Below are 23,838 nucleotides of genomic sequence, written 5' to 3' on the forward strand. Positions count from 1 at the left end.
GTTCTTGAAGTAAACTTAAAGTTTACTTTACTTAAAGATCAAACCTTGGTTGAATCTTTAAAAGTATGAACAAACCATGAACCTTTTCTTATTTATTTAAGTTTACTTCTTCAATTTATGCACTTTAATTTCATGTAGTTAGTGTATATGGTCAAGTACTACAAGTTATTCTTGATCTCATATCTCTTGAACAAATTAAGTTAACTTTGAAAGTTCAAGAACACACAAATAAGTTTTCTTTAAATATAACTTTGGATCTAGACTTTTGAGTCTTGGATCTTCAAGATCAAACTAAGAACTATGTTCTACTACTTATGATCTTGATTAGTTAGTTAACTTTCAAGTTTATAGTTCAATATTTCTTTTATAGTTCATATAAGTGTCAAACCTAAGACTTTGATGTAACTTTGGTTCATCAAACTACATGCAACTCTTAAGTGAGTTGTGCTTCATGTCTTAGACTTGCACTAGAGTTATGATGGTCAAGACTTGGTTAAGAGGATGTAGATACATCAATGAGTTGTACACTTGAAGCTATATGCATCAAGGATGAGAACCATGATGAACATCAAGCACCAAGACTACCGGAATTCACTTAAACTTACTGTTTCTGTCCAAAACCTACTGACCTGCTGTTTCTGTAACAGACCATCAGACCTGAGCTGTTCTAACCATGATTTTTAGATAGATCTTTTCGAGTAGATAACTTTTCATATAGGACTCGTCTTAATCCGAGTTACGGTTTAGGATTTATGGCCCTCCGATCGTTACTATGTCCTTTAACGTTGTGCAGAAATTTCTGACCTACTCGCACTTAGACCATCGCCACGGTCAAACCAAGACGAGTTTGATTCTGTAAATTTTATCACACTTAAGGGACTCATAGACGGAGCCATGACCACTGGTCTCACCTTAATTCAGTAAGGGTAGAGGCCGTGGTGACTGACTGAAGTCAGACTTTGTTTTAAACTACTTTCATAAACGAAACTTACTTTACGCCTTTTGTTTGATGATGAATGATGATGACCCTTAAGACCTTAAATACATACTTTTAAACCTATTAAGACGATTTACTGACTTAGTACTATTTGACTTAGGTTGAGGACCTCGGACCGTTTACTTGCACACCTTTCCCGACTACTACTTTACCGCTACATATCATTGTGAGTTATAGCATTCCCTTTTTACTTTAACTTATTTTGGGAACTGAGAATACATGCGGATTTTATGTCTTACATACTAGGCACGAGTACTTAAACTTATATATGTGTGGGTTATACAACGGCAGAAACATTCCCTTTAGCTCGGTAACGTTTAATCATTGGTTTTTGAACCGTGAACGCGAATCTTAGATATGGATCCATAGGGTTTGACATCCCCACTCGGGCTAGTAGCGCTAGCATTTAACGAGTGTTTAATACTTCATAGACATACGCAATTGCCAAGTGTACTTTCAGGGGGTATAAACGTTAAGTTAGTTACCAAGTGCCCACGGTTAACATATACTTTATCATACTGTTTTGAAACGCTCTTTGTAGCACTGAAATCTCGTGGCCTACCATACATACTGTTATACTTAAACTATAACTCACCAACCTTTGTGTTGACGTTTTTAAGCATGTATTTCTCAGGTGCTTGAGGTTGCTTCCGCTGTCTTACTTGTTGTGCTGTAGACACCCGCTGCTTAGAGTTGTCCACGCATGAACTACTTTACTTTGCATTCAAACATTAGTACTTTTGAATTATGACTTGTAACGACCATTTGGGGTCACGTACACTTAATTATTGCTTCTACTTAGTGAAGCATACTTTTGGAATGTAAAACTTTCGGTGTTGGTTTGACATCACTTTTAATTATGAATGCAAACTCTTTTTGAAAATGCATATAGTACTTAACCTTGTAATGATCCTGTTGTTGATGGTCCGTACATGATGATTTAGTACGGGGCATCACAATTTGTCTATGGTATTCCCAACTCAAGTGCTGTGGCTTTTTGCGTATAGCGTACATGATATGTGGATTGTGAGTGTCAACTTTCACGTATTTGGAGACGTCGCCATATTACCTTTTATAGGTCATTGACCTGTCACCTTCTTAATTGAGTCAGGGTGTCATTAGAAATATATCTAACGATAACAATGTCGTCATTCTAAAATATGCTTTGTTACTCTATGCGTTCATCTCAGGTATAAAGCTTAGGTTCTTACCGAGAGTGTTTTTTAATGTGCAGGTTTGAGCACTGGCTACACAGCCACTGTATGTGTAGGTGTTGCCAGATATGTGCAACATGCTACATATCTTGGATGATTAGAAAAGGTATGTAATGTGAATCAACTGGTGGCCCATGCTATGTTTTTTACAATGTCACAACGTGAGTACTAAACGAATTGTATACCTTGCTTACGAATTTGTTTTCATTTTTCATTGTACGTTTTAGGCGTTTTGTGATAGAACTGAGCAAGCCTCCGTTGTATATATATAAGTGTTGTATGGGTTTATTATTTGATATATATTGTTTTGATGAGCTCAAGCTTCATAAATTGTTTGTAGTAGTTCAGTTTATGTATATATATATATATATATATATATATATATATATATATATATATATATATATATATATATATATATATATATATATATATATATATATATATATATATATATATTGTACATCTATGTTTGAATACATAAACACAAATGATATATAGATCAAAGTGAAGTTGGTGGAAATTCTATGACGTCCACTCACTGTTTTCTCAGTTTCCTTTCTTGTGTGCAGGGACTTTCATTACACAACTGAGAGGACGCAACCAACCCTTTGTAAACACCCCATCCAAGTCATCAGGTAATTACACGAGGTTCTTCATTTTGAAATGGGTCAATAGAATATAATATAACTGAGCAATTATGCATAGCTGAGCAGTTGAGAAAATTTGGCATCGCGGTAACAAACTCTAAATGTGATAAAACTACCGATGTTGGAGGGATTAACATTGAAATCCCTAATTTGTAGGCTAAATATAGATTTGGAGTTGATTATTTGTGAGCCTAAATCCTGCATGTGGTACATCTGTTGCTTAAAGGAAAAAAAAAATCTGACACTTCTTTCAGTAACTTTAGATTATGGATGTCTAACAATAAAAACCCAACTTTAAACATAATCATTCATGGTAAATGTAAATACTAAAAGTGTTCGATTGTGTTAGTTATTATTTTTGTATGGGTTCTTACCATATGTGAGACTTTAACTGCCTTTTTTTTTTTTTACCATGTTCAGTAACTACTTATTTGATGCAGTTCAAAATTAAAGAAATGTGGTAATGTATGTTGTTTTTAAACAATAACTTTGTTTTGAGATTTACATGTGTATGTGTGGGTTGTAAACATATTAGGTTAACAAGTTCATCTAAAATTGTATAGTTAAATTAGCACTGTACCGGTGTTACGAAGTATGGATAATTTGTAAACATTAAGGCTAAATGAGTACTTGATAAATTCTACTTTCTGTTAATGTTAAGAATTTTTTTTGAACATGTATGTGATTCTGTTAACAGGGTAGTTTGTACTAATTATTAAAAATTAATGCCCAGGCTTTCACACTTCTTATTTGGCTAGGAGAGAGGCTTCGAGGAAAGATGTTGGTATAATTTAGCACTCTAATTACACGCAGCATATGGGTTTGTCTTTTATCTCAAATGTTTCTAAAGGGCTGGGCCAACTGGGTTGAGAGTTAAGTCTATTAATGATGAAACCCTTTCATGTTTCCCCTTCACAATTACTACTCTGAAACTCTATAACTTATGTGCAATACTATTAATTAGCCTGGAAAAGTGAACAGCCCTATGAATACAAACAGTCCCACATGTTACTTTCTTGAACATCCCTATAAGTATACTTTGCACATTCTAACAGCTCCTCATCTCACATGGCTTCAACTGCATTGCCCTCCCCCTCTGCCCATATTTCCAAAGGAATGCCCAGTGTTGTCTTCCCCATTTAAACTTGAATTATTTTCCCCTTCAATCTTTGATCAATTTTTTTTACAGGTGTTTGGAAGCATCTACAGCTCACAAATTTCCTCAATGGACCCATATCAATTCACACTTCAACAACAACTGGACCAAACGGGCGAACCCAGGTGTTTTGTGGTCTCATAATACGCGACCCACCGTACTTTCATCCAGGTTTATCATCGACCATCCTAAAATATTATACCTAATAGAATATATCATTTGTTTCCTTTACCCTTCCAAAGTTTCACGGTGGAACCGATTAAAAAAGATGGTTATTAATTGTTGATATGAATTTTGTTCATTTGCTTTGTAAACATATAACAACCTAAACACATGTAATATCATAATTTGACTATGGTTTAAAAAAAACGTGTTAAACTCGGGCTACTCTAAATGACCATTTACTAAAAGAAGATGACAACCTCCCCAAGTAATTTTTCAGGTTGTCGTCATGTTAGTTTGTGATTAGTTAACGGGCATGATACCATTATTTCTTTGTTTGTACTTATACAAAACACGTTGACATGATATGACTGCCGATTCGTCTAGCTATAATAAAAAAAACCAGCCAATAAAAAAAGACTTATTTATAAATGGTGCATTACATTCTCACTGTCAGTGTTCACCATAATCTGTATACTCAGCTATCGACAATTTGTTCAGGAACTACAAGTGTTGAGGAACAAGCTTACAATAACCCCGCCAACAATATCACCCAGCTGGACTCAGGTAATAACACCCCTGTACAAATAATATGTGCGTTTTACTTTCTGCCCTCGGCACCCACCCCCTACAACTGTAGTTGAAAAATGAGGCGGCTGATGCTGGTCATTTTTTATTCGGCTCCTACCTTTACAGTCCTATGTCGTCCAACTTCTGTTTTTGCATGTACCATGTATATAGATATGTACAAATATGTCTATGGTTATAAATATATACACGTACATAAATGTATCTATGAATATATAGGTAAGAATATATATATGAATAAAAATATATGTTTTGATATGTACTGAATATATATATATATATATATAGACACATACACACACATGGAAGGTTTTTGATATCCATCAATTATAGAAAAATATCTGCCGTCCCAGATTGAAATATTTAGCTTCACTTATGAAGAACCTGATGACACATGCAACTATTATATTTTCCGATTACCAGGTGGTTTAGAGCGCATGCAACTCTCGGATTTCCTAAAGGGTCTGATGACAATTTACACATCATCAAAAACATCCGGTTATGGGGGATTACTTTCGTTCGGTGGCCTGTGAAATGCCCCGTTCATATTAATTATAAACGTTTCATATTAATTAGTTTCTTTGCGAGATTTTGACCTCTATATGAGACGTTTTTCAAATCTTGCACTCGTTTTTAAAAACAACCATAACCTTTATTATTGAATAAAGGTCTTAATGACATAATTTAGATTGTCTATCAAAGACAGTCTCCTCAAATAATTAAGTTTTTACACAACCTATTACAATATGATCAAATATATTACAACAAATACTCCGAATGCAAGTTTAAACAATATAAACAATTATGCCGACTCCAAATCTTGACCTTGGGTTGGCAAACGACAGCGGAAGCGTTTTTAATATTCACCTGAGAATAAACATGCTTAAAACGTCAACAAAAATGTTGGTGATTCATAGGTTTAATTTCTATATAATCATAACATTTAATAAGCCACAAGATTTCATTTAATTAAATGCGCAGGATCATTACAACTGCAAAAATCATTCATACGATGAGTCGCCTGGTAACCGACCTTAACATAGAGCGCTTAAGATATCTGGCATCATACATTCCACTATTCAAATGTATGACAAGAACCCTTCGAAGTACTAAAGCATTTTCACTATTCGAAAATGGGGGTGGTTGGTGCCCGTAGATCTACCTTTAGGATTCGCGTCAATTAGTGTTTTTCACTAATTCTTAGGTTACCAAGCATAATAATAATAAGTACAGATATCCGGTATAACAAAACAATCGTAGAATGTAGTTCCATGAACTTGTGCTTATTTTGTAAAACATTTATAAATTTTGCATGTATTCTCATCCCAAAATAATTTAGATAGTAAAAATGGGACTATAACTTACTTGTGATGATTTCCGAATAGATGGTGATAAGACTTGGCCTTTTGAAAAATTCACGAACCTAATAATAATATTCTTGTGTCAAGATATATATATATAATTAATATTCCATACTTATGATACTTGTGATAATTTTAATTGTCCATTGTTAGTAGTCCAACGTTCGTAGTCCAATAGTCCAATAGTCCAACAGTATAAATATATATAAATATAAATGCGTATATTGTGTTAGAATTCACTAACACTATAATATATTGTCTTTAATATAATAAGACACATAATATGTATATTGTCTGAAGCAATCCGCGACCCATTGTATACATGTCTCATGCTCGATCACAACTCAAAGTATATAATATTTTGGAATCCACTTCGACCCACAGCTAACTCGAGATTACTGCCAATGGTGTCTAATAGTTCGTTCCAATAATATATATAGAATAAGTCAAAATGATATGTCAAAATTTTGTATACGAATCCACGGTGATCAAGTCATATTTATATATGGTGCCTTACGATCTTTATTAAGACTATAATATATTGTCGTAGAACTTAATCACGACTATTATAAATTGTATTTCCATAAGTTCGGGAACAAGACATGTATAAATACATGTAGGATACAAGGTAAGTTAGCTAGGATAAGGTTAGCATCCATTTTTATAAATCATGTCCGTAGCTAAAAATTAAGAAAAATATCCAATTTTGTTTTACCCATAATTTCTTCGTCACAAATCCGTTTTGAGTGATTCGAGTTGCCATGGTTTCGTATCGAACTAAAAATTATTAATCTTAATAGAAAAAGTATAGGTTTATAGTCAAAAATACAGCTTAAGTGTCAAATAAGAGAAGATAGTCATATCCGTCGTAAGAACGACATCTTGATGACCCTTTTTAAAAACATACTTCCACTTAGAGTTTAACCATGGATTTTGGATATATTTCATATCCATATAAAATAATATTTTTCACCAAAGGAAATCTTTTAATTCAAAGTTTAAGATAGGTTTTTAAAATTAAACCCAAAACAGCCCCCGTTCGACTAAGACGGCGTATACTCGATTTTAAGGTGTTCTTCGTGTTTACAAGTTTTATATCCTTATGTTAGCTTGACATACTGTCATAATACATGTGCTGAAGTATTTTAAAAGTCAAGTTATAAGGATTAAGTTTATTTGCAAACAAGTTTAGAAATAATCTAAACTATGTTCTTGTTGTTATTAGTTATAACTCAAAATAAGATAGCTATATGAATACGAATCGAATAAGATTATGAATAAGGTTACTACCTCAAATAAAATGACTAAAGTTTCTGGAGAAATAAGGAGAATATCTTAAGTTCAAAGATACCCTTGATGGCTTGGAATTCTTGAAGTGTTCTTGATCAAGCTTTGTTATGATGATTATAACTTGGATTATGAGACCAATACTTGCTGAATTGAATGGAAGTTTGAGAGAATGTTTGAGTATGTTTTTAGAGATTAAAATGATGTAGTTAATTGGAATGAAATGGATGGTTATTTATCCTACATGTTGGCATCAAAATGGGGACAACAACATGGCTCCATGGTTTGTAATTTTATGCATTTAGTCATACTAGTTTCCAAGCCATGGTTTCCACAAGTCTACATCATCTTTATAAATGTCTCACAACTGATTAAGGGCTGATAAGATCAATGATTTGGTATGTATATACCCATAGTAAATACGTATAGAAGCTGGGTATTATATGGGTATAAATACCGAATGAATACGAGTAGAATTCTTGATAAAATTGAATGAGAAAAATGAGTATATCTATCTTTGTTGAGTATAAGTATGTTAGTATATATGTTTAAGTCCTTCATAAGTGTATTAATACATATTAATACAATACATATACATATATTTTAATTTAGAAGTTACTACAACGTTAATCGTTTTATATATGTATATAGTCTTGAAGTCTTTAAGTTAGTAGTCTCATTTTATATATATAACTATTTGTTAATATCTTTAATGAGATACTTAAATATCATTTTAACATGTCATAAATATACATATCCAAATATATATTCCTTTAATTAATTATTACGATATATGACGTTCGTGAATCGTCAGACAGACTGGGTAGCCAAACGTTTGTATAAAATTCATTCCAAATAACCAAGTCTTAATAAATTTGATTGCCTAACATGTTGGAAACCTTAATTATGTAAATATTAATCTTCTATATATTAGCGGAAAAATCCGGGTCGTTACATTACAAACCAGTTAAATTAAATTTCGTCCCAAAATTTAGAATAGTACCTAGTTAACGTGCGATATCGGAAAATAAATGTGGGTACTTCAGCTTCATTTGGTCTTCTCATTCCCAAGTGAATTCAGGTCCTCTACGAGCATTCCACCGAACCTTAACGATTGGTATCTTACTTTGTTTGAGTCGTTTGACCTCACGATCCATAATTTTGACGGGTTCTTCGACGAAATTTAGTTTCTCGTCAATCTTAATTTCTTCTAAAGGGATAATGAGATCTTTGGTAGCTAGGCATTTCTACAGGTTTGAAACATGTAAGGTGTTGTGAATCTTTTCTAATTGTGGAGGTAGTTCAAGTCGATAGGCCACCGGCCCAATGCGTTTTTCGATCTTGAATGGCCCAATGTATCTTGGGCTCAATTTCCATCGCTTTCCAAAACGAATAACACCTTTCCAAGGTGATACCTTAAGCATAACCATATCACCCTCCTCAAACTCTAAAGGTTTCCTTCTAACATCCGCGTAGCTCTTTTGCCGACTCCGGGCTGTTTTTAATCGTTGCTGAATCTGAATGACCTTGTCGGTAGTTTCCTGGATAATTTTTGGACCTGTAATCTATTTTTCCCCCACATCACTCCAACAAATCGAAGACCTACACTTCCTCCCATAAAGTACCTCGAATGGTGCCGCCTCAATGATAGAATGATAGCTATTGTTGTAGGAAAACTCAGCTAACGGTAGATGTCGATCCCAACTGCTTCCAAAATCAATAACACATGCTCGTAGCATGTCTTCGAGTGTCTGAATCGTCCTTTCACTCTGCCCATCAGTTTGTGGATGATAGGCAGTACTTAAATCTAGACGAGTTCCCAACGCTTCGTGTAATGCCTGCCAGAATCTGGAAGTAAATCTGCTATCACGATCAGAGATAATAGAGATTGGTATACCATGTCTAGAAACAACTTCTTTCAGGTATAATCGTGCTAATTTCTCTATATCATCCTCTTCTTTTATTGGCAGAAAGTGTGCTGACTTAGTAAGACGATCGAGTATTACCCAAATCATATCATAACCACCTGCGGTTCTCGATAACTTAGCAATGAAATCCATGGTAATGTTTTCCCATTTCCATTATGGGATTTCAGGTTGTTGGAGTAGACCCGATGGTTTTTGATGCTCAGCTTTGACTTTAGAACAAGTCAAACATGCTCCTACATATATGGCTATATCGGCCTTCATTTCTGGCCACCAAAAGTTTCTCTTGAGGTCTTGGTACATTTTCCCCGCTCCGGGATGTATTGAATATCTGGTTTTATGTGCTTCAACTAGTACCACTTTCCTCAAATCCCCATTCTTTGGTACCCAAATTCTTTCAACTAAATACCTGGTTCCATCTTCCCGAATATTAAGCTGTTTTTCTAATCCTTTGGGTATTTCCCTTCCAAAAATTCCTTCCTTCAAAACCTCCCGTTGTGCCTCTTTTATTCGAGTAGTAAGATTAGTATGAATAATCATGTTCATAGCTTTTACTCGAATAGGTTCTCTTTTCTTTCGACTCAAGGCATCGGCTACCACATTTGCTTTCCCCGGGTGGTAACAGATTTCACAATCATAATCATTTTGTAGCTCAACCCACCTACGCTGCCTCATATTTAGTTGCTTTTGATTTAAAATATGTTGGAGACTTTTGTGGTCAGTGTATATGATGAACTTGACCCCATATAGATAATGTCTCCACATCTTTAATGCAAAAACAACAGCGCCCAATTCCAGATCGTGTGTGGTGTAGTTTTGTTCATGAATTTTGAGTTGTCTAGAAGCATATGCAATCACCTTCTTTCGTTGCATAAGAACACACCCAAAACCCATTCTTGATGCGTCGCAGTAGATAACAAAATCTTCCATTCCGTCAGGTAACGATAAAATAGGTGCCGTAGTCAACTTCTTTTTCAACAATTGGAAGGCACCCTCTTGTTCGGAAGTCCATTCATGCTTCTTCCCCTTATGTGTCAATGCGGTTAAAGGTTTGGCTACTCGGGAGAAATCTTGAATAAATCTCCTATAATAACCGGCTAAACCCAAAAATTGACGTATCTGCGTTGGAGTTTTCGGGGTTTCCCAATTTTTGATGGCTTCGATCTTGGTGGGATCAACTTTGATTCCATTATTACTGACTACGTGGCCAAGAAATTGTACTTCATTTAACCAAAAAACACATTTAGAGAACTTAGCATAAAGTTGTTCTTTTCTTAACAGCTCTAACACAAGTCTCAAGTGTTGTTCGTGTTCTTGGTTATTCTTCGAATAGATAAGGATGTCATCAATAAAGACAATAACAAACTTATCTAAATATGGACTACATACTCGGTGCATGAGGTCCATGAAAACTGCGGGTGCATTGGTTAAACCGGATGGCATAACCATGAATTCGTCGTGGCCATAACGAGTTCTGAAGGCTGTTTTCGGTATATCGACTTCTTTAACCCTCAGTTGATGATAACCCGACCTTAAGTCAATTTTGGAGTATACGCTCGAACCTTGGAGTTGATCAAATAGATCGTCGATTCGGGGTAAAGGGTATCGGTTTTTGATGGTTACTTTGTTCAGCTCACGGTAATCGATACACATGCGAAAAAACCCATCTTTCTTTTTAATGAACAAAATTGGAGCTCCCCATGGTGACGTACTCGGTCGGATAAAACCACGTTCTGATAATTCTTGTAGCTGACTTTGTAATTCTTTCATTTCGGTGGGCGCAAGTCTATATAGAGCACGAGCTATTGGTGCGGCTCCTGGTACAAGATCTATTTGAAATTCAACGGATCGGTGTAGAGGTAGTCCCGGTAATTCGTCCGGAAACACCTCAGGAAATTCTCTTGCAACAGGAACGTCATCGATTTTCTTTTCTTCTTTTTCAACCTTCTCGATGTGTGCTAGTATGGCATAGCAACCTTTTCTTATTAGTTTGCGCGCTTTCAAACTACTAATAAGATTTAATTTGGCATTACCCTTTTCTCCGTACACCGTTAAGGGTAACCCGTTTTCTCTCGTAATACGAATCGCCTTCTCATGACAAACAACTTCGGCTTTCACCTTGGACATCCAGTCCATTCCAATAATTACGTCGAAGCTTCCCATTTCCACTGGTATTAAATCAATTGCAAACGTTTCGCTAACTAAACTAATTTTTCGATTTCGGAAAATTTTATCAACCTTAATTAGTTTACCGTTTGCTACTTCAACTATACACTTTTTATCCAAAGGCGTTAACGGGCAATTTAATTTGGCACAAAATTCTCTACTCATATAACTTCTATCGGCACCCGAATCAAATAAAACATAAGCAGGTGTATTGTTGATAAGAAACGTACCCGTAACAAGCTCCGGGTCTTCCTGTACTTTCTCCTCATTAATGTTTAAGGCTCTCCCATGGCTTTGCCTATTTCCATTCCTGCACTGGTTTATGGTATGGCCCGATTTTCCACATCCATAGCAAACAACACCGTTATTATTTGTTCCGGCATTATTTACTCTTTTGTTTCTATTTGGTCCGTAGACTTCACACTTTGCCGCAATATGGCCATTCCTATTACACTTGGTACATAATTCTCTACAAAACCATTCCGGATGAAACGTATCACACCTGGGGCATATAGTTCTTTGCCTTTTGTTTTCGTTGTTGTTGTTGTTGTTGTTGTTGTTGTTGTTGTTGTTAGGGTTATTGTTGTTGAGTCGTTTGTTGTTGTTATTGTTGTGATTGGGATTGTTGTTGTTGTTATTATTATTGGGATGGTTGTTGCGGTTATTGTTGCAGTTGTTGTTGCGATTATTTTTGTTGTTGGGGTGGTTGCGATTGTTGTTGTAGTTGTTGTTTTGATTGTTGTTGTTGTTGTTGTTTTTGTTGTTGTACTGGTGACCCTGATCACTGCTTTCCTCCCACTTTCTTTTTCCCTGTTTCATTATGGCCTCCTCGGCCGCTTCTTTCTTTATCCTTCCTGTAATTTGGCCTATCAATTTGTGGGCTATACAGCTCGCTTTCTGCATTGTTGCAGGGTCGTTAGCACCTACATGCTCTTGGATTCGTTCCGGCAACCCTTTTATGAATGCTTCAATTTTTGCTTCTTCGTCCTCAAATGCTCCAGGACACATTAAAGCCAGTTCATTGAAACGTCGCTCGTAGGTAGTGACATCTAACCCTTGGGTTGTCAGTGCTTTAAGCTCTGCCTTGAGCTTGTTGATTTTGGTTCTGGGACGGTACTCTTCCGTCATCATGTGCTTGAAAGCGGACCATGGAAGTGCGTAGGCGGTATTCTGTCCTACGTAATCCATGTAGGTATTCCACCATGTCAAAGCAGTACCCCTGAAAGTATGTGTGGCATACTTAACTTTATCCTCTTCTGGGCAGTTGCTGATTGCGAACACGGCTTCAACCTTCTCTGTCCACCACTTTAGTCCAACGGGTCCTTCAGTTCCTTCAAACTCATTGGGTTTGCAGGCCATAAAAGCTTTGTAGGAACATCCTACCTGGTTGCCATTGTTTCCTCCACTGCTGGAATCCGATTGGTTATTATTGTTCATTGCATTCACCACTGCAGCCATATTTGCATCGAAAGCTTGAAGTTCTTCTGTGTTCAATTGTTGTTGTCTAGTAGCTGGAGGAGCCATTTCCTTCAAAAATAGCCGACTGAGTTAATCATATAGAATTTTAGAAGTAGCCAAAAAGTATTTTGTAGCTTAATATGAACTTATTATTATAAAAGTCTTTTCTTCATATTAGCGTTTTATAACTATAATAATGTTCATACTTAGCAGCTAACACACAAATTAACTACTAAAATTCTAATATGAAAAACTATGGTAAGTTATTACGTTACTACGTAATAATAAGTTGTAATAATAATAATAAACCTTCCATGCTTATTCTTATTATTATACAATCATAAGGAAAATTACATTGCTGATTTTCTTACAAACTTAAACACACAATATAATACATATTATACAATGCATGGAATACAGGATAGCTGCCGATGGTTCAAGAACGGCGAGATTTCTTAGATGTTGACGTTGTTTCTTTCTCGGCCAAACGTTTGGATTTTTTTTGGATAGTTCTTTTTCCAATTCCTCCCAATTGGTTCTTTCGGCTAATTATTTGGGAGCAAAACCAACAGTCGTTATACGAGCGGTCATTTTATAAACTGGTCTCTTAGGTGGTTCAGGTGGATGATCACAAATATTTTGGGTCATAATAGGTTCATCGGGTTTGGGATCGGGTATAACAGCCAAAGATTTTCCCAAATCACGTTGTGGTTCGGTAATTTCCACAACTTCTTCAGGATCCTCTTCTTCGGGTTCCTCTTCAGGATCTTCTTCTGGATCCACTTCTAGAACCTGTACTGGCAATTGTGAATCTTCCCAATTTTTCCAACAATTTTCTACTTTAATGGTAGCACCAAAAGTTAACTTTTTCGTTGGTTCATAAGTCGTATGCTTTGACTCAGCCTCCGAAACACTTGATAAGTAAATGAAATCTGAATCACTAGAGATGCTTATATGATCGGATGAAGTCATCTATCACATAATAGCAGGCATGTTAAGAGAATGATATATCTTATAATATTTATATGTTAATAATCTTATGTTTCCAACAATTATATTAAGCAATCATTTTTAAAATAATTACGGTCGAAGTCCAGACTCACTAATGCATCAAAAATCAGTTAGACACACTAATGAAAAATTTTCTGATTCTCTAAGACCAACGCTCGGATACCAACTGAAATGCCCCGTTCATATTAATTATAAACGTTTGATATTAATTAGTTTCTTTGCGAGGTTTTGACCTCTATATGAGACGGTTTTCAAATCTTGCATTCGTTTTTAAAAACAACCATAACCTTTATTATTGAATAAAGGTCTTAATGACATAATTTAGATTGTCTATCAAAGACAATCTCCTCAAATAATTAAGTTTTTACACAACCTATTACAATATGATCAAATATATTACAACAAATACTCCGAATACAAGTTTAAACAATATAAACAATTATGCCGACTCCAAATCTTGACCTTGGGTTGGCATACAACAGCGGAAGCATTTTTAATATTCACCTGAGAATAAACATATTTAAAACGTCAACAAAAATGTTGGTGAGTCATAGGTTTAATTTCTATATAATAATCATAACATTTAATAAGCCACAAGATTTCATTTAATTAAATACAAATGCAAAAATCATTCATACGATGAGTCGCCTGGTAACCGACCTTAACATAGAGCGCTTAAGATATCTGGTATCATACATTCCACTATTCAAATGTATGACAAGAACCCTTCGAAGTACTAAAGCATTTCCACTATTCGAAAATGGGGGTGGTTGGTGCCCGTAGATCTACATTTAGGATTCGCGTCAATTAGTGTTTTTCACTAATTCTTAGGTTACCAAGCATAATAATAATAAGTATAGATATCTGGTATAACAAAACAATCGTAGAATGTAGTTCCATGAACTTGTGCTTATTTTGTAAAACATTTATAAATTTTGCATGTATTCTCATCCCATAATAATTTAGATAGTAAAAATGGGACTATAACTCACTTGTGATGATTTCCGAATAGATGGTGATAAGACTTGGCCTTTTGACAAATTCACGAACCTAATAATAATATTCTTGTGTCAAGATATATATATATATATATATATATATAATTAATATTCCATACTTATGATACTTGTGATAATTTTAATTGTCCATTGTTAGTAGTCCAACGTTCGTAGTCCAATAGTCCAATAGTCCAACAGTATAAATATATATAAATATAAATGCGTATATTGTGTTAGAATTCACTAACACTATAATATATTGTCTTTAATATAATAAGACACATAATATGTATATTGTCTGAAGCAATCCGCGACCCATTGTATACATGTCTCATGCTCGATCACAACTCAAAGTATATAATATTTTGGAATCCACTTCGACCCACAGCTAACTCGAGATTACTGCCAATGGTGTATAATAGTTCATTCCAATAATATATATAGAAGAAGTCAAAATGATATGTCAAAACTTTGTATACGAATCCACGGTGATCAAGTCATATATATATATATGGTGCCTTACGATCTTTATTAAGACTATAGTATATTGTCGTAGAACTTAATCACGACTATTATAAATTGTATTTCCATAAGTTTGGGAACAAGACATGTATAAATACATGTAGGATACAAGGTAAGTTAGCTAGGATAAGGTTAGCATCCATTTTTATAAATCATGTCCGTAGCTAAAAATTAAGAAAAATATCCAATTTTGTTTTACCCATAATTTCTTCGTTACAAATCGGTTTTGAGTGATTCGAGTTGCCATGGTTTCGTATCGAACTCAACATTATTAATCTTAATAGAAAAAGTATAGGTTTATAGTCAAAAATACAGATTAGGTGTCAAATAAGAGAAGATAGTCATATCTGTCGTAAGAACGACATCTTGATGACCCTTTTTAAAAACATACTTCCACTTAGAGTTTTACCATGGATTTTGGATATATTTCATATCCATATAAAATAATATTTTTCACCTAAGGAAATCTTTTAATTCAAAGTTTAAGATAGGTTTTTAAAATTAAACCCAAAACAGCCCCCGTTCGACTAAGACGGCGTATATTTGATTTTAAGGTGTTCTTCGTGTTTACAAGTTTTATATCCTTATGTTAGCTTGACATACTGTCATAATAAATGTGTTGAAGTATTTTAAAAGTCAAGTTAGAAGGATTAAGTTTATTTGCAAACAAGTTTAGAAATAATTTAAACTATGTTCTTGTTGTTATTAGTTATAACTCAAAATAAGATAGCTATATGAATACGAATCGAATAAGATTATGAATAAGGTTACTACCTCAAATCAAATGAGTAAAGTTTCTGGAGAAATAAGGAGAATATCTTGAGTTCAAAGATACCCTTGATGGCTTGGAATTCTTGAAGTGTTCTTGATCAAGCTTTGTTATGATGATTATAACTTGGATTATGAGACCAATACTTGCTGAATTGAACGAAGGTTTGAGAGAGTGTTTGAGTATGTTTTTAGAGAGTAAAATGATGTAGTTAATTGTAATGAAATGGATGGTTATTTATCCTACATGTTGGCATCAAAATGGGGACAACAACATGGCTCCATGGTTTGTAATTTTATGCATTTAGTCATACTAGTTTCCAAGCCATGGTTCCTACAAGTCTACATCATATTTATACATGTATTACAACTAATTGAGGGCTACTAAGATCAATTATTTAGTATGTATATACCTATAGTAAATACGTATAGAAGCTGGGTATTATATGGGTATAAATACCGAATGAATACGAGTAGAATTCTTGATAAAATTGAACGAGAAAAATGAGTATAGCTATCTTTGTTGAGTATAAGTATGTTAGTATATATGTTTAAGTCCTTCATAAGTGTATTAATACATATTAATACAATACATATACATATATTTTAATTTAGAAGTTACTACAACGTTAATCGTTATATATATGTATATAGTCTTGAAGTCTTTAAGTTAGTAGTCTCATTTTATATATATAACTCTTTGTTAATATATTTAATGAGATACTTAAATATCATTTTAACATGTCATAAATATACATATCCAAATATATATTCCTTTAATTAATTATTACGATATATGACGTTCGTGAATCGTCAGACAGACTGGGTGGCCAAACGTTTGTATAAAATTCATTCCAAATAACCAAGTCTTAATAAATTTGATTGCCTAACATATTGGAAACCTTAATTATGTAAATATTAATCTTCTATATATTAGCAGAAAAATCCGGGTCGTTACAGCCTGGTCTTAAATTCCCGACATTACACGGACCAAAGTGCAGGTGCCAGGATAGCAAGTACAACAGTCGACAGTTTTTCAATTTATACTCCGAACCTTCCAGGTACCCCAGCACTATGTATACAAATACTCTCTATCCCCTTTTTCAGCGTATCGCTACCTGTTTTTTGCATTTTTTTGAATTTAGTGGCAATCGTGCAGGGAATTTGATTACGCATGAAAACGTACGTAACCATGCCATTGTAAACGCCATACCTAAGTCAGTAAGTAATTACATCAATAGATCTATTGAAGTATCCCTAAATCTGGTTCCCAAATCTGTCAACTCTTAACAGCTTCTATTGGCTTTCCTGATTGGCACCAGATTACTCTCTGCTGCCTCCCTCGAATTTGTTGGCTGGTCACCTATCCCTCTACTCATCAACAATGAACACACATGATGGAAAAAGCCAGAAATATTATGGTCTAAAATTGACTGCCCCCTCCGAGCCGAACACAGCTACACGTGACCCATCATATATTTGCAGTCCTCACGCTGTTACCCGAGAGCACGGCAGTTCCCCAGGTAACCTGAGAAATTATACTCCATCTTCATAATATTCCACTCTTTAACATAACACCGCCTATTTACTCCGTTTATTTATATTGTGTCAGCTGTGTTGACTACGGAGCCAAGAGTTTGTACCAAATGTCCAATAACACCCGCATCCACCTCGGCAGGTAATCATTCCCGCATTAAATTACTTACAAGTGTTGTTATTTATTTAAAAGTAAACAAATTTCGATAAACGGCAGCGTAGAACAAGCACACTTCATAGATTATCGTATATTGCTTCCCATGTGTATGCCTACTGAATTTCCTTCTAATTCCTATATAATATATGCCAATGGTTAATGATTAGTTGCACTTAGGTTTACGAAAATTTGTGTTTCCCATTAATTGTTGAAAAATAGTAATGTTGAATAAAGTTATCCATACACAATTAGACAACGACAATAATAGAAAAAACGTAGTAAAAAACAGAGTTATTTGTAATTGTATAGTACTGAAATGTGTATATGATATTTCCTATGCATATGATAGTTCATAGGTATTTGCTGTGGATGTGTATATGCTGTTTCATTAATAATCTTAATAAATTAATATCTTTAGTACTGGAAAGTGTTTTGATAAATTTGTATATGCTGTGCATACGATCTCTGATGTGTATATGCTGTTTCATACGACGTCTGATGTGCATACGATGTCTGATGTGTATACGATGTCTGGTGTGCATACGATGTATGATGTGTATATGCTGTTTCATTAGTGCTGAAAAGTGTTTTGGTAAATTTGTATTTTACAAATCTTGGATAAAATTATTACTATTTTTGAATAATATAAGCTGAAAAAAGGCATACTATTTTGGTATGTAATAGTTGAGCCTATTCACAAAATCATTTATGTATTTTTGTTCGTTATATATACTGTGAAACCCCTGTTACACTAATCCACCAGGCACACATGTTTCTTACCGTTCTCATGGACCTCCTTCGTATAAGTGTCGGAACTATGACGCAACAATGTGGTATGAAGAACGGAACAACAAGCCAAAAAACACTTCCATGCCGTCCTTCTCGATGTGTTGTCAAAATGGTAAAGTGTTACTCCCACATCTCATGCCGTCTCCTCCATTGTTGAAAACATTGCTTGATTACAATGATTCTACATCATCTAAATTCCGAGAACAAATACGCATATATAACAGCATGTTTTGTTTTACATCTTTTGGGGCTAAAATAGACCATTCTGTTAACCGTGGACGAGGTCCGTATACATTTAGGATAAGCGGGCAAACCTATCATAAAATTGGTTCACTTATACCAGAGGATGCAGGGACACCAAAATATGCACAACTCTACTTTTATGATACACAAAACGAAGCGAGAAATCGTATGTCCGCTTTCTTAGGCCATGATTCTAAAGAGACAGTTGATGAAACCCTAACCAAGAATCTCATTAGCATGCTAGATGAATACAGTGCCGTAGCAAAGGCATTTCGTATGGCAAGGGATTGGTCAAGTAATAACCCAACGTTAGATTGTGAACTACATTTAGTTGCTAAGATTACCAGCTCACGGCAATATAATGCACCCAATGTTGGTGAAATAGCTGCGTTAGTCACTAGCGACTTTGGCCACTGCAATTCTTCATGCGATATCATTGTGCAAAAAAAGAATTGTGCCCAGAAAAGAATATCAGAGCTACATCAAGTTTATATGGCGTTGCAATACCCTTTACTATTTCCATATGGTGAAATCGGATATCACGAAGCGATACCATATAATAATAATAGTGGGAAAAGGCAGACTGCCAGAGGTTATGTCACAATGCGAGAGTACTATTGCTATAGAATTCAGTAACGCGAAAATGAGGGCACAACTCTCCTAAGAGAGCAACGCGAAAATGAGGGCACAACTCTCCTAAGAGGTGGTCGATTATTCCAACAATTCTTGGTCGACGCATATACATCCGTTGAAGAACAAAGATTGCAGTGGGTAAGACATCACCAAAATGAGTTGCCAACCGACCTATACAATAATGTTTGTGATGCTGTTACAAGGGGCGACACGTCAGCGGCATCAATCGGAAAGAGAATTATTGTGCCAGCTTCCCATACAGGGAGTCTACGATATATGGTCCAAAATTACCAAATACAATGGCTTTATGTCCGGAATTTGATAACCCTGATTTATTCATCACCTTCACTTCTAACCCAAAATGGCCCAAAATTGATGGAATGCTCTCCTATGTTGAGGGTTAAAAGGCACCAGATCGCCCTGAGATTGTCGCACGAGTATTCAAACAGAAACTAGATGCTCTTACAACTGATATCATGAAGCAACACATATTTGGCACATGTCAAGCAGGTACTATCAACGCCTACTTAAGCATTTGCAATCACGCATAATGCCATGTTTTTTTAATTTGATAATTAATCATTTTAAAAATCCGCCCACTAGGTTACATATATGTTAACAATCCCTTTAATCCCATATGTTGTTTCAGGACTCTACATTATCGAATTCCAAAAGCGCGGATTACCTCATGTACATATGTTAATATGGTTGACACGTGATTACAAGTGCAAGACGCCAGCAGACATCGATGATCTCATATGAGCAGAGATACCCTCTCAAATACACGATCCAGAAGGGTTTAAAGCAGTCACCGAATACATGTTGCACGGACCTTGCGGTGGTACGCATATGGATGCTCCTTGCATTATTGATAGGAAATGTTCAAAACACTTTCCTAAACCATATTATGCAGAAACCACTATTGACGAAGACGGGTACGCTAATTATAGGCGTCGGAACAACGGAGTCAAGTTTTGCAAGAACAACACTAACCTTGATAATAGTTTTGTTGTCCCCTACAACAGATATTTGTTGCTCAAGTACAATGCCCATATTAATGTCGAATGGTGCAATAGATCACGCGCAATCAAGTACTTATTCAAATACTTAAACAAAGGTCCGGATCGAGCAACAATAGTCATACAAGAAAACATGATCCCAACAAAAACTCAACAGTACAAACTGTTATTCACGTTGACGAAATAAAGAATTATTTGGATTGTCGATATTTATCACCGTGTGAGGCCATCTGGTGATTGTTTTCATTTGACATCCATTATTCAAGACCATCAGTTATCAAATTGTCATACCATTTGCCTAATCAACAATCAGTGACATTGCATGATTCCCAGCAACTTCCTCCCCTTCTACACATAGAGAGCATTAAAGAGACAATGTTCACATAGTGGTTTGAACTTAACAAACAGGATGAACATGCGCATTCCCTAACTTACGCAAATATCCCCAAATATTATGTGTGGAACCAAGACGCAAAAATATGGACCTGGAGAAAACTAAGAACCTGCATCGGACGTATTGTCTACTCAAATCCTGCATCAGGTGAATGTTACTACATGCGGATGTTGCTGGACATAGTTAAGGGTCCCCATACTTTTAAGGAAATTCGAACTGTAGATGGTACATTGCACCCCACGTTTAAAGATGCTTGCTTTCCACATGGTTTGTTGAACGATGATAAAGAATGGACAGAAGCCATCTCTGAAGCAAGGCTATGGGCAACAGGTTCGCAACTTAGAGACTTATTTGTAACCATGTTACTCTTTTGCAATGTAAGTAAACCACTCACACTATGGGAACTAAATTGGGAAGCTTTATCAGAGGACATTCTCTATAAAAAAAGAAAAATATTTAACTTCCCAGATTTGATCCTAACCGAGGCTCAGCTTAAAAATTATTGCTTAGTCGAGATACAAGGCATTTTAAATAAAAATGACAAATCTTTAGCTGACTTCCCAGAGCTTCCGTAGCCAGACCAATCAATGCTAACCCAAATGGACAATCGTCTAATACGAGAGGAATTAAATTACAATATAAAAGAAATGACTACCTTACATAACACCCTTTTCAGCTCACTCAACCCAGAGCAGCTAGAAATATATCTCTAGGTTGTTAACGCTGTTCATAAACAACAAGGTGGTCTTTTTTTTTATATGGTCCCGGCGGCACCGTTAAAACATTCTTATACAATGCCGTCCTCGCAAGATTAAGGTCAGAAAGGTTGATTGTGCTCGCAGTTGCATCTTCAGGTGTGTTTACCTTTGATTATATATGATTACCAACTCATATTACCATTAACATATTATCTACTACACAAAAAAACATTTCGTACATGATACCCCTAAAAACACTAACAAACGTAAACAACAGATATAGCATCATTGCTTTTACCCGGAGGCCGGACAACACACAGCCGATTTGTCATCCCCCTGGAATTAATGGAAAATAGCACATGCGGAATAAAATAACAAACACACTTGGCATCACTTATTCAAGAAGCCCGTTTAATAATTTAGGATGAGGCGCCGATGAGTCAAAGGTTCGCTTTTGAGGCGCTAGACAAAACTTTGCTAGACATTTTAAGGGTGAAGGATGACAGAAACAGATCAAAGATTTTCAGAGGTATGCCTGTCTTACTAGGGGGCGACTTTAGATAAATACTTCCAGTGATACCAAAGGGCAAAAGACAAGAAATAGTTCATGCATGCATTAAAAGGTCCAAATTATGGCAACATTGTAACTTGCACACACTATCCCGCATTATGCAGGTGAACGAATACACTCAAGATGGGCATCTTGATACACAAAAACAAAACTTCAATAAATGGGTACTAGATATAGGGGAAGGTAAGGTTCCTGCAATTGCTAAAGATGGGGAGGATGAGCCAACATGGATAAAAATTCCCGAAGAATTCATTATATCTTGCAAAAAACCACCGATTGAAACGATCGTTGACATAATATTTCCAGATTTCCCCGTGAGACAGGAAGATGAAGATTACTTGCGAGAGAGGGCTATTTTGACCCCAAGAAATGACGACATGGATGAGATTAATAAACATATGTTCAAAAAATTACAAGGAGCAACAATGATATATAAAAGCTCTGATGAGATTTGCAAGGGATCAACAGACAACATGGAACAACAACAAACATATCCCGTGGAATACTTAAATACATTAAACTTCCCAGGTGTTCCTCCTCACAAACTTAAGCTAAAAATAGGTTAACCAGTTATGTTGTTGTGAAATCTGTGCCCAAGTGCAGGGCTGTGCAACGGAACATGTCTCATCCTAACAGATTTCCAAAAGTTTGTTCTTCAAGCCCGGATTATAACAGGCTCGCATATAGGAAACACAGTCATCATTCCACGGATTGTTCTTACTTCGGCCCAATCAAAATGGCCCTTTGTCATGCAACGAATCCAATTCCCAGTCAAGCCCTGTTATGCAATGACAATAAACAAAAGCCAGGGACAATCTTTAAAATATGTCGTTCTTTACCTACCGAAACCAGTTTTTAGCCACGATCAACTATACGTTGCCCTATCACGAGTAACCGACCGATCTGGTTTAAAAATAGTCATGATAAATGATAGCGACGAATGTTTAAAGGGTTACACATGAAATGTTGTATACAGGGAAACTTTCTTCAACTTGAAACATGATTCATAGAGGTATGCTTAGTACTAATTTCAATTGCTTACTTATTTCATCTCTAACAAATTGATTTGATGTTATTATTCCACAATGCAGATTACACACATTCTGGCACCCCAACACCAGCCTTCACAAGGTATTTTATTAGCATTTTACTTTCATATACTCATTCACTTTTTTGTTTTGCACATAATGACATTCATTGATTTAAATTCCTTCATTTCCATAGATATATTATACCAAAAAAAGCATTGGATTTGTTACAAAACATCAACTACTACTAAAGTGGAAGGCACATCAACAGTGGGCTAACTATGTCCATCATTCCCTTTCTCATCCTTTATAATACAAGTGTTACTTTCATCCAACACAGAACCCATGTGATACTATAATTTTTTATGTGTAATCATTTGTATGGTTGTAGATAAATAAATTAAACCTCATGTGTCTTTCATATATTTCTAACTTTATACTAACTCAATATCATTGTTGTTAAACCAATTACCAAAGGAATTACCCCCTTCAGCCGACTACTATACG

The 23,838-nt window shown here is 35.3% G+C and overlaps 1 protein-coding gene across 1 annotated transcript; it reads left to right on the forward strand.

The window, feature by feature from the left end:
* Positions 1–22,231: 22,231 nt before the first annotated feature.
* LOC139889220 (uncharacterized) lies at positions 22,232–22,869 on the forward strand. The gene is made up of 2 exons (XM_071872184.1): positions 22,232–22,261; positions 22,408–22,869. The coding sequence occupies exons 1-2, from the start codon at positions 22,232–22,234 to the stop codon at positions 22,867–22,869; spliced, it is 492 nt and encodes a 163-aa protein (XP_071728285.1).
* The last annotated feature ends 969 nt before the right edge of the window (positions 22,870–23,838 follow it).

Source organism: Rutidosis leptorrhynchoides, chromosome 2, assembly GCF_046630445.1.
Source record: "Rutidosis leptorrhynchoides isolate AG116_Rl617_1_P2 chromosome 2, CSIRO_AGI_Rlap_v1, whole genome shotgun sequence".
Classification (NCBI taxonomy): Eukaryota; Viridiplantae; Streptophyta; class Magnoliopsida; order Asterales; family Asteraceae; genus Rutidosis; species Rutidosis leptorrhynchoides.